This window comes from Bombus vosnesenskii, unplaced genomic scaffold (assembly GCF_011952255.1).
Source record: "Bombus vosnesenskii isolate JDL3184/JDL3185 unplaced genomic scaffold, Bvos_JDL3184-5_v1.1 scf7180000013263, whole genome shotgun sequence".
NCBI classification, from domain to species: Eukaryota; Metazoa; Arthropoda; class Insecta; order Hymenoptera; family Apidae; genus Bombus; species Bombus vosnesenskii.
This window is the reverse complement of record NW_022882923.1, coordinates 8,634,365-8,646,849: the sequence shown is the minus strand read 5'-3', so window position 1 is coordinate 8,646,849 and position 12,485 is coordinate 8,634,365. Positions and strand designations below refer to the sequence as shown.

General features: G+C 48.1%; 1 protein-coding gene across 18 annotated transcripts in view; it reads right to left on the bottom strand.

Moving 5' to 3' along the window:
* Window positions 1–12,485, bottom strand: part of LOC117231509 (ephrin type-A receptor 5) — a 59,737-nt gene that overhangs the window by 6,200 nt on the left and 41,052 nt on the right. For 4 of the 18 annotated variants that reach the window (XM_033490021.1, XM_033490072.1, XM_033490046.1 and 1 more), the window contains exons 3-14: window positions 6,752–7,037; window positions 6,093–6,629; window positions 5,862–6,022; window positions 5,511–5,775; window positions 5,179–5,367; window positions 4,913–5,024; window positions 4,712–4,782; window positions 4,103–4,120; window positions 3,435–3,500; window positions 2,104–2,280; window positions 1,496–1,965; window positions 818–1,176 (exon numbers count right to left, since the gene is read on the bottom strand). In XM_033490021.1, the coding sequence (XP_033345912.1) occupies window positions 818–1,176; window positions 1,496–1,965; window positions 2,104–2,280; window positions 3,435–3,500; window positions 4,103–4,120; window positions 4,712–4,782; window positions 4,913–5,024; window positions 5,179–5,367; window positions 5,511–5,775; window positions 5,862–6,022; window positions 6,093–6,629; window positions 6,752–7,037 (2,711 nt within the window). The remainder of the gene's footprint in view (window positions 1–817; window positions 1,177–1,495; window positions 1,966–2,103; window positions 2,281–3,434; window positions 3,501–4,102; window positions 4,121–4,711; window positions 4,783–4,912; window positions 5,025–5,178; window positions 5,368–5,510; window positions 5,776–5,861; window positions 6,023–6,092; window positions 6,630–6,751; window positions 7,038–12,485) is intronic. The other 14 variants (XM_033490038.1, XM_033490114.1, XM_033490079.1 and 11 more) reach the window with 11 other exon arrangements.

Genomic DNA, 12,485 nt, shown 5'->3' with positions numbered 1-12,485 from the left:
AAATATTAAAAAAAAAAAAGAAAAGAAACGTATACATATGTATATGTACATTAAAAAAAAAAAAAAAAAGAACTATAAGAAAATAACAGAAACGAATAAGTAGCTTTGAATGAAAATGTCAGACTGCACGAACTAAAAGGTGCGAAAAAGATCAGTCCAGTACAATATGCCCGTTTCCAGTAATGCCAATCAGGTCGAGGTATTAACGGCGCCTCGAACATAGACGTGCACAAGAATCTCTCTCTCTCTCTCTCCCTCTGTCGAGTAGACACACACACATTCGTGATTATTCCTGGACGGCCAATATTCATCGTTTAGGCGGTAACATCCTATTACGGATGAGCAAGAACATCAAAGCCCAGTCTAACAGCGTACGTGAAGAGCGCAGAGCATGTGAGCTTCTTACAGTATTCAGCGATAGAACGGAAAAAACGTTTGGCTGTCGAGAGAAATTAATTTATGGACACGAAGTGTGATTCGCGTAGCATGCGGCATGATTCGTGTTAAGAGATGATGAAAGAACAATTCGGTGGTGCAGGCCCCTGATGCCAAACGCGTTCCCAAGAATATCTAGTATCGCGTTGGATTAATTATCTCACGGAGCCTACCGAATTGTTCGCACGATGAAAGCAACGACACGACAGGTATTTTGCACCGTTCGTACTACGTTAGTCGGAAACGCAAGTTTTCTCGGTACTTCTCCTGCGAATGGTAAATCCCGATAGATCGAACACGTGAATAATAGCGCGCCAGTGACATATAGGTACGCGAGTCGCGGAGAAATTCGTATTCTATCGGATAGAATGAAAATTGTTACCTGTTCTGGGCGATCTTCCGTAGCGTGTCCGGGCTTCGTATCAATTTGTCCAAGGTTTGAGTGAGATTGGCAAAGGTAGGACGATGGGTTCGTTCCTTTTGCCAGCAATCGAGCATCAGCTGATAGATCGCTTCCGGACAATCCATCGGTGCTGGAAGCCTGTATCCTTTCTCGATCGACTTTATCACATCCTGATTAGACCAGTTCCAATACGGTCTTTCGCCGTAGGACATCACCTCCCAACAAACGATGCCCATGCTCCATACGTCGGAAGCGCTGGTGAACTTTCGGAACGCTATCGCTTCCGGAGCTGTCCATCGTACCGGGATCTTTCCACCCTTTTTGCCGGAGTAAACAGTCTTTCAAGATTCGATATTTGAAAGTCTCGGTTCCATCGACGAGACCGCGTCTCGTCAAAGAAAAGGAGTAACATCGATACGATACAACTTCGTTTATCCGAATTCCTCGGTCTAAGCAAACGGTTCCGAAGTATTTCGCCGTTCTTTCGCGTTACCGCAAGCCTATGAAATTCACATCGACCAAAATTTTTCGTCTACCATTTCACCTCTAATTTCGTTAAACGTTACAACGTTCACGCGATTGTTACTATACAGAACTTCGGATAAATGGAGTTGTACCATAACGCGAGCAACAGTCTTCTGCGAGCTGACTACTTACCCTGGTCGTGTACGCTCCTTCCGTGGCGCTTTCGATCTCTCGGCTAAGCCCGAAATCGGCGATCTTGCAGACGAGGGCAGCATTCACGAGCACGTTCCTCGCCGCGAGATCTCGATGTACGTAGTTCATTTCAGCAAGATACTGCATGCCGCTCGCGATACCGCGAAGCATGCCTACAAGCTGCAGCACCTGGAACTTGCCGTCGTTCGCACGCAGAAAAGTGTCCAGGCTACCGTTCTCCATGAACTCCGTGATGATCATCACCGGATTGCTCTTGGTTACGACACCTTGCAGGAATATCACGTTCGGATGCTCGAACTGACCCATGATGGAGGCTTCAGTGAGGAAGTCGTTGCGAGCTTTGTCCGCGGAGCCTGGTTTCAAAGTCTTGATCGCCACGTCGATCTCCGTTCGACCGTCTGGCGGTAGTTTTAATTTTCCTCGACAAACGTCGCCAAATTCTCCACCACCTGTTCGTTAACGAGAAACGAGAGAAATTCGTTAACAAAAAAAATCTGGAAAGACTAACTTGCGAGATGCGAGATGCTAGCTAGGTGTTCGAAGAACGTATCAACGTTTCGAAAGACACGAAAAGGGTATTTATATACCTATGATAGCTTCTATCGTAATGTATCCTGCGTCGATTTCTCGGGCGAATTCTCTCACAGCTTGATTCGGATCTTCGTAAGTATGAGGATCGACGTAACTCCTTGCACCTCCGCCACCAGCACCTCCTGCACTCGCGGCAGCAACTCCCACTGCAGGTGTGAACAGCGGCGTGGTCACTGCAACGTCACCAAAACAGAGTTCATTATATTAACACGAGGGCCGGTGTGTTAAATTTTGACGGAATCTCGGAGCGCGAGAGTGACAACGTTCGCTCCGTGACTGTCAACCGTATTATCCCGTGAAAACACTCACACACCCTTCCTCTTTAAACAAAATTAGACATGTTGAAAATTATAAAACAAACGTGTGTATATATATATATAAAAAAAAAGGCTGAAACCGTGTGTTTATTAGTTTTCCAACTCTCCAGCCTTATCTTTAAATATTTATACTTGACACAATTTTCCATCGTATAATAAATACTTTCTATTATAATAATTCCGATATAAAGGAAAATATTTGCTTTCACTAATAAAGTAAGGGGCAACGAAATAATTCACTAATTATACCACTATGTATAAAAAGATCTAAAACGGAACGATGAAAACTGAAAAATCGCGCGCTAAATAACTTTCATGCTAGCGTAGAAATCCTCGCATGCCTAATACGCCAAATGATTTCAATTACGATGCATCAGATTGAATGACGTTAGTCGTAGTACGGAGCGCGGAGGATGCTCCGGTCGAATCGAATTACTTCGTCGCCTGTTAATTTACATCCGCGAATGCATCTGCGACGGCTCGCTAACTCTGCGAGGCAAATTAATTCGAGTTCCACCGAAACATGCCAGTATTTCGCACACGTCAACGCACAGAACGTTATTACAGACGATTGGAAAAGATCTCGGCGACTGGCTGAAAAAATGGAACGATGCAAGAGATACAAAAGAACACGATGCAAATTGGTAACACGTTTAAGAGAATAAAGGAATCTCATGCTTTCTTTTCGTGCTTCTCGTCTACTTAAAATTTAAGGGAACGACAAAGAGAAACGAAAAGGGAAAGATAAAGAGACAAAGAGAAGAGAAAGAGAGAGAGAGAGAGTGAGAAAGAGAGAGAGAGAGAGAGAGATAAAAGCAGAGGTAGAAAGGAAAGATTCTCGGACGATGGTACGAGCGAAAATAAGAAAAGGGCAATGTGTGGTGTTCCAGTTTGAGCGAGTGTAAAGTGTTTCGAAGACTCTGTGGATCACGAGAGTGGTTTGCGTCGACGCGTCCCCTCCGGATTCAACGATTTCGACGAAATTTTACTCGGACTGATTAAGGACTTACGCGAGGACTTGCTCTTGTTGTTGGTGTGGGTTGTCACAATCGGTGAACTGTCCATTTTGCAGTGCACTGTGAACAACACAACAACCAACACACTAATTGACAAACAGCAAACAAAAAGAAGCGAAGGATGTACGATGAGCAGAGTTTTAATGACGCGAGCGAACAGAGGCAACGACTCGAGAAAGAATTTGAAAAAAAAAAAAAAAAAGAAGAAAAAAGATAGGAAACGCGTTTAATTCGCTTGCTTGATCTTCGTGCGTTCTTGTCTTCGGCTTCTGCGATAGTCGCACGCGTATAAATTCTCGCGTGTAAATAAAAAACAAAAAAGGAAGGGGGGAAAAAACATATGAGACGACATACCGCAAATAAAACAAGTGCAGTGCCAACGATAACACAACTAACAACATACGCATGCAGAACGTAGATGCACACTGTATGACGCAAGCATGAAAAGCACGTACACGCACATCTTCGGAGGGTACTTGGTATGTACGCAAAGCTGATATCGCGCTCGTCCGTTCGACGGGGGAGCGAGCAAGAAGATCGTGCGTGCCCGTGCGTAAAAAATTTAGAACGCATCAAAGAGACGCATGTACAAGGGGGTGCAAAGATAACTACGCAAAACCGAGTTCCTAGAAAAAAAACTTGAGGTGTTGGAGAAGACTTACTGTAGGTCACAACTAGTCCTGTAGTAGCAGGCGATTGTGTACATTGTTTCATTGGATTTTTTCATGGATTTTTCATGGAGGCAGGTTCGATAGATTAGGGGAATCGCACATGAAAAGAAAGAATCGAAAGAATTTTGTTAGAATAATGGTACTTAGGTTGTGGGCCAGATCGGTATGAATTTTGCTCGTAAGCGATCGTCTCTCATTCTTTTTAACTCGCTGGCCTGAAGCCGTTCTCGGACTCGGAAAACCTTTTTTTTTTCTCGCGCTTTTTTCTGTTTTCTTTTCTTTTCTTTTCTTTTTCTTTTTCTTTTCTTTTCTTTAAACGAACCACTTTTCAATAATCTTTCTTTCGTCAGAGAGAGATAGTGAAGAAGTACTTCTAAAGTATTGGATGTTTAGCGACAAGACATAAATCATTGGGGTATTGTATACATTGATGGGGCTGGGGTCGATACTTGCTGGATCTAACGGGGGGTGGTGATCCAAAAATATTAGTCACAAGACACGAGGGCGTAGTGAAACAACTATAAAAGTGACAGGGGTTATAGCGATAATGAATTTATAAAGAAAAGAGAATCGAAGCCTGTCGGCATCGGACAAACGTACCTTCGCCGTTTCTATACTCCAGGGTATCGCAGTCGCTGGGCTGTTTCTTGTTGCATTCGTCCGAGGCCCTGCTGTATCGAAATTATACCACATCAGATCAGAGTCAAATGAAACGCCGCAATGCACAGTAAATGCTTGGACGATGATTTTAATCTGTATCGTCTTTAATTTACTACTTAATGTTAGAAACAATTCGTTTACCTTCTCAAAATCAGAACGGTCATGATAATGATGATCACCAGAAGGACTACCACGGCAACGATAGCTCCTGCTATGATCCTTACTTGCATATTGTCGTCTTCTCCGACGTAGTCTGTGAAAGACGAATAAACATGTCCCGTTAAGAAACTATGCTTTAATTACGCACGCTGTGTCGTCGTAAGTTTAAAACCGCTGTAAAATATTGACTGAGAGAATGGGTGGTTCGTTGGGAGACAACGCGTGATACAACTAATCCTAATAATCACCTAGTCCCATAGCATGAGGCGTCTTTTTATAAACTATGGGCGTATATTCGCCCCAGCCTCGCGTAGTCTTCGCTCGTACTTGTATCGCGTAGTCCGTCGATGGTTTTAGGCCCTTGAACGTGGCGGATAACTCGGAAGTTTGTATAACCGTAGCGTTGGTAGCATCGTCGTATCGCGGATAACACCTCACTGAAACGAGATCACGCGAGATTAACGATTGATTAATTTATACGTATTTATAGTTACACGTTAGGTTGGAGTTAGGTTGACGAACGTGTCGTTAAAGTTATATATTCGCACTTTAGGGATCAGGAGGAAACAAGCAACTTTACCTTCGTATCTTTCGACCAGATCGCTGTCTCCACCGACCTCGGTTACCGGAGCGTCCCAACTAATGCTCAGTTCCGAACTCTTCACGCTGGTAATCCTGACGTTGCTCACCAAACTAGGTACGCTAGCTTCTGTGGTGACGGTGATGTCCACGTACTCGGATTTTCCAGCCAACGCCGATACACCGTTCTCGGCAAATACTTGGAATCGATACGTGGTCACCGCGTTTAGACCCGTTATCGTGATCTTCGTATCGTTGAAAACTTCCTGTTTGACCGAAACCAGTCGAATTAACGCGCGTTTCATCGTTCGCCGGAAAACGAAACGACCAAGAGCGGAGAGGAAATACTCACGGTGTTGGGAATGTATTTGACGCCCATACTACAGGCATCGCAGACCACCCTGTAAGTCGTATCTGTTCTGCCGCCCAGCATGTGCGGCGCATTCCACGACAGAATCACAGTAGACTGGTCAACGAAGTTCACCGTCAAATTTTGTGGCGCCGACGGTGGTTCTATAAACGTGTAAATCGATAAAATATCCCCGATCGGGCAGGATCAACGATACAAAGTTAAGAAACTCACGTGTACAAGGCATTTTCTTCGGATCTTTCTCGGCCCTGAAATAACCGGCGTTGCATCGACACTCGGTGAATCCGTAATCGGAGGATTTGCTGTGAGCCGGACAAGCTTCGCAACTGTGCGACCCAGCTTCGTGTTTGAATTTACCGATCGCGCACTCGGTGCACGCTTGCTTCTCGACGTCAGCCTGATAGCCAGGCTTGCAGTGGCATCCACCGTTAGGCAGGTACCATTTGCCATCTCCTTTGCAGAGGAAGGTTGGCTGTTCGATGACCACGGCGTTGTCCACGCAAGTGCCGATCGTTTGTTCGATCAACGCGACTTCGCGACCCGTTGGCGTTGCCGGGAAGTGTGCGAAGTTCACAGAGATCTCCGGACAGCTGATGTAGTAAACTTTAATGGCCAAGATGGAGATGCAGGCTCCCTGGTCGCGGAACGCAAAGTACACGCCCTTCTTCGTCACTGGAATGGACTTGACCTCCGTGTTTATCACCACCCCGGTGTTAGTGTTGAACCTTCCCTCGCCAGCGGCGATGCGTCCTGTGGATCAAACGGTCGGTTTCGTCTCGCGACTCGAACAACGGCTAAATCCCGACAGTTTTACACGGCTCGTACTATACGGAAAAGTTTCTGAATCGCGAAAACACGTTTGGCAAGCTTACCGATCAACTTGTAACTATCCGTTTCCCACGGTGGCGGTTCCTTGGTAGCCACGTCGAACTCGTAGTAAAGTAGACTGAAAGTTTCTTTGCAACTGAGCGCGTTTCCGGGGAACAACGAGCAGTCACGAGTCGTGAATTGTATTTCTATGTACATGCGGTTCGCCGGTCCCCTCTCGATGAACGGCGTCCATAGCCAATTGTTCACGTTGTTGTACGCTACGTCGCAGACGACGTAACTCCGCCAATTGATGCCCTTGTCGAAGTTCGTGAACGACTCTTCCACCCACTGCAATCAAACGAGAGCACGGGACGATCTTAATTCCGCACGATCCGATTAACCATTAACGAGAAAAACACACACCGGGACATTTTATTCGCCAGGTGTTTGACCCACGCGTGCGTCCGGACGAACCTCGATAAGATAAACGCTGTTTAAATAACGCGAGACACCGCATGGATCCCCTTTCGGGATCCTCGTCCAAGAGACTCGGGTGTTTGCGTTCGGATTACGCGAGATTTCACCGAGTCAGCATCTAACGAAATCAGCTTTGCCGGGGACCCCCCTGGTCGGAGCTATCTCCGCGCGCGGGTCCCTCCGTACTCTACGCGTCTCCAGCTTCTTTCCCTCCGCTCGTTTCAACCGCCTCGATGAGAATTTACAGAAACAACGAAGACGGATTACGGAAGTTGCAAAGAATTCGAGTCAGACGACAAAGAGCCAGCAGCCCCAGCGCGTCCAGCTTGGACAGATTTATTCTCGTGGTAGAAGGGAGAGTCGTCGGATAGAGACGCTCTGTCCGATCTCTATCGGCTCGATCGGTAGACAGCGATGAGCGAAAAAGAGAGAAAGGGAGAGGAGGTTCACGCTGGTCCATGTCCGATCCGAGGAACCACTTGTCCGTCGATGTTGAACGCGGTATCCTCCCTCGGCAAATGACGAGGCGGAGAGGCCAGGTCGTCGACTTGCGACAAACAGACCGCAAGGAATTACCGGCGCGCGTTACCATTAGTTTTATTGCCCCCCTCGGCTTGGGCTCGTCCCGAGAGAGACCGCAAAAAGTTCCGGCCAGGCAAGAAGGACCCGCCGTCGTCGCCATCGTCGCCATCGTCGTCGTCGTCGTCGTCGTCGTCGTCGTCGTCGTCGTCGTCGTCGTCGTCGTTGTCGTTGTCGTCGTCGCCGTATTCGTAGTCGACCTTCTCCTCGTCGACAGACGATTCTCTTCATCCTCGACTATTCTCTCCTTCTCTTTCGATACTCGGTCTCTCGCGCGGAGGAAAGGCTACGTAGGTAAGAACGGACAAAAAACGGTAGATCGAGAAGATCAGGCTTCTTACCCAGAAGATTTTCTTGCGGACGTGTTTCCGGCAGGGAGGCCGCAATAAATTCAGCCGTACGGTTACTCAGTAGCACAAAGAGATTATTACGGGGAAAGATGACGAGCAGGGACCAAGGGGGAAAAAAAAACGATTTCGTTTCGGTAGATGGACGAGACGAAGGACCGATTCTTTCATCTCTGGTGAGCGTGCGGCGATCAGAAAAGTCACGGCGGCTCGTTGCGTGGTCGTTAACGAACGCGTTTAAAGGATCACGCGCCGATCGCAATTACCTAAGAAACGAAACGACTTTGACCGGCATTCGCTCGACCCAATGTTATATTCTCGGCGAAGGAATCATAAGAGGCAGAAGGCGTCAGGTAATATCGCACGGCGCGAAGACTATTAGAGGAACGAAGAAAAGTCGTAGAGATGTTATTTCGACGCCTACGCGGCGGCTTTATCGCCTGGGAAATTGCGTTAGCACGGTAAATTCTACACCCGCCCATTTCGTTCTCCCTCTATTTCTCCTTCTTCATCCCTCTTCGTCTCTCAGCAACCGCTTTCATTTCGTTCTTTCGTCGCAGCCGCTTCCAGAGGCTGCCGCGAACCGAAAAAAGACAGAGTGCACGCGCGTCGTTAACGCCCGCGGAATTTAATTGAGTCCCGCCGAGACGTCCTCTTTTTAACGCGCCGCGCCGCGCCGCGCCGCGCCGCTACGATTTTTCGGCGAGCCGGATTTCCCGACGGCGCGATTCTTCCCCGAAATTATTCATCGCCACGGGAATCAGAGAAAAAGAGAACGACCGGCAAAGGAGAAATCGAGATAGAAGCCGAATGGTATATCAACGTCCAAGCTACTTCTTTAATCCGTCTTTCCGTGCGGTACGATGGCGAGATTCCATGCGAAATTAATTACGCCACTTAACGCGTTTCGCGGCTCGGATACGTTAGCGTGCCACTCTTTATCGGATGAAACGGCGAATTTGTCGGATCGCGAGCAGCGCCTCTCAATTAGCCGAAATCGATCGACCGTCGCGACACGAATCCACTTTGTATCCAAGACGTTGTTTCCGAAATCGGTCGAGATAAAGAAAGATCCGTTGGAGAATGATCGCGATGCGAGTTGATCGAGAGGCAAATGCGAATTCGGTGGGAACACGGCAGCCAAATATATTTCACTCGTCGGTTTTAATTGCTGCGTGTGTATGAATGGCCAGGATATTTGCTCTACCCCGAACGCTCGGTCTACGTCCAGCGGAAAAATACTATCGCCACGCTCCACCTCGCCGCGTCGATCGATGATCGTTAATTCGCTCGGAAATTACGTCGACGCGGTCGTTCTCGACGACCGTCAACGCGCTCTACGTCCGATCGATCTCGTCGGTTTCCAATCGCTAATTCCTCCGATCAACAGACGATATACCTATCGACGGGAAAATCAGCTACTCTGTACGAAACGAGGAATTTTTCGCACGAATAGAGTCGGAGAGTCGATAACCTTTGATTTACATAGTTCGCGTGACGTAACGCCGAGGCTCGAGCATCGCTGCTGTAACAATAAATAAAATACAACGAGATCGATAGAAGAGAATTAAATTAGGAGAACGCCAGAAAGGACGTTGACCCGAGAAAGAATCTTACTCGACGAATAAAATAGGGGAAAAAGTTTCGTTCCGCGTTGTTATTCGTTCGTCGGAGGAATTCCGCGTTCTTGTTCACGGAAAACGATGGAACTGAGTCGTCGCCAATAAAGTGTAACGCACGTTACACGAACGAGGCATTAAGCTATCGATTTGTCGGGGAACACGAGCATCCCCGGCCACAGCAGGCACAGACCGGTCTCGTCGAGTCACTCGCCGTTTTCTATTTCCTCGTGGATCACCCTGCGCCAGTAAATAGATATGAACTGCCGGTTTCGAAATAAAGCCAATAAGCTCTGCGAGCGAGCGGCTCGTAGTACGAGTTGTCGGAAGAGGGAATCTTGCGGACAGACGAAAAGGGGCAGAGGAAGCCTTCTCCGTCTGTCCGTTCGTTCCTTCCTTATTCCGTGGCTACGTAGCTCTAGGAACGAAACGGTTCCTCTCTCCCTCGGTGAACCGTAATATTGCCACCATAATCGCAATTCCGATGGTGTAGCTCCGGTCGAGCGGGGCAAAAGGAGTTAGAGAGAAGACTTAGGGGGTTGCGTGGGGGATGGACGAACTTTCAGTCTAGCGGAGGGTTTGTGGATCTTAATATATATCGAGCTCTCCCTCCCTTCCCGACCATCGTCCCTCGCCCTTGGGGCTGCCTGCAACCGGGCGCACGTACTACTCTCTTGCTCGTGCTACGTGCATCACATTCTACCGGCTGTTCCATAGGAACGCGCGTTACCGCGGGCCACGAGTAACACGGTCCACGGAATCGCGAAAGTTAAATTAACTGGAGGGTAAGTTGCGCCGGCGGAAATACGATCCAACAGCTTGCGCGTCTATCGTCAATGCGAAATCGTTTTTTGCGGAATCGTTTCTTGCGAAATCGACCATCGCGAATCACGTTCAGGCTGCTGAGACAAAGACTCTCTCGATAGAACGTGCTTCGAGTATTTGCACGCTCGAGCAAACTTTTCCCCGATATATCGTGTACTTTATACGAAACATTTTGAATTTTCATTAACACAGTAGCAAGACGAGGTTATCATTCGTCGAACCTCGGTACGTAACGAGATCAGGAAACGAACAAAAAGTAGGTTTGATCGGTTTGATTCGCGAGAGGATTCGCTTAACGGGAAAACGGCTGGGCGAAAAGTTTCTCGTTCCTCCTTTTGAAGAAGCGGTAGAGGTATTCGATACGAAGTAGATGAAAGAGGGTCGTGCCCGAACAAGTGCACATATGTGTGGCCGAAAGAGCTGACCACCCTCCGTATGGTGCTAGGGTGGTTGCACGGCAATCCTGAACTTTATGTAGCCGTTTATTCGGCACCCTCGGTCTGATACAGCGGCGCCTCAGGATGGGGAAAGTGCGTGGAAACACCATTTAAGCAGCATTTCCATGGGTCTCGGGCGTTAACTGAGATTTCTCTTTCGATGGCTGCGTTACGCGGAAAAGGGAGAAAATATCGAGGCGAAAAGAGGGTAAAGAAACGATCGGATGAGAATTTATTCCTGGATTATTCGTCGGGGGATCACTGAATAGGACAAATCGTTCTCTCTCTCGGCATCGGAGCGTTGCGAAGCAATTTTCAGCCGTCAGATTTATGATCGGGAAATCGACTCCTGACGGCGAGGTTTCTGCGAAAATTCGATTACACCGCGCCGATGTCGGTATTTCGATTCGTCGCGTGGAAAAATCGCCGACAATCGCGTCCAACTTCCGCGACGAAACTGTCGACGGTTACGACCGGACCTTCGAACGAGGCATCTACATCGTCCAAGGACGACCCTAGATCCAGGTTTATCGCGTTCCACGAAAAACGATTCTCGCCTCGCCTCGTATTTTCGCGCCACTCGACAAACGGGAAAGAATTTCTATTTGAAACTCGTCGCCGAGGGAATTCAGCGGTTGTCTCGCGGTAGGGTATCAGCGACGACGACGACGACGACGACCATCGCGTCCATCGATAGCCATCCATCCGTAATGAGCCTAACTGGCGTCGTAATATTTCGAGTTAACTCGGCGTGTCGTCGGTGTCGCGTGTCGGAAGGGCTGAACGCGCCAATGACCGTCGCCCCTGACGAGACGGCACGTCACGCTGTAACGAGGAGGGCTGCTCGGTCACGTGGGGGTCTGAAAACTCGACCGTACGGGGTGGCCCGTGCATTTCCAAGCTTCTTCGAAACAGCTTGGCCGACTCTGAACTCGTCTCTCGCTTCTTATCTCTCTTCTTGCCAAGGTGTACGCTACTATTCTTGCGTACTTGGACACCGATATAACGTACAGTGAAACTTTATTTATCCGACCACGTCGGAGGATCGTAAATTTTTCTCGCTAACCTATTCATTTTGATTCGGACAATGGCAACTCGTGTACAGATTGACGAATTCAACCAAAGCAAAAAAGTTTTATCGTATTTCATTCGGTCGTTTACCGTTTCATATCAAATACGAACTTCCATACAAAAGTACGAATTTGTATAAAAATTCGCGGTCCGGTGTACGTCGGAACCTTGACCTCCTGACTAGCTTCTACGATAATCTACGGCTTTGCAGTGAATTCTGCAGCCATCCGCGAGTCATCGTTCTTTGCGTAACAACGTTGGTCGCCGAAAACGTGCGCGACGCTGGGGAACGCGATTTACCACGACGTCGGGAAACCTCGGCCAGCCGACAAACAGCCAGCCACGCAGGCCGCGGCAATAAAAAGACCGACAACAAGAACGAGAGAGTCGCGAACATCCAACGCGCGAGTTGCGTGGAGTTGGAGAGTGTGAATGGAGTCT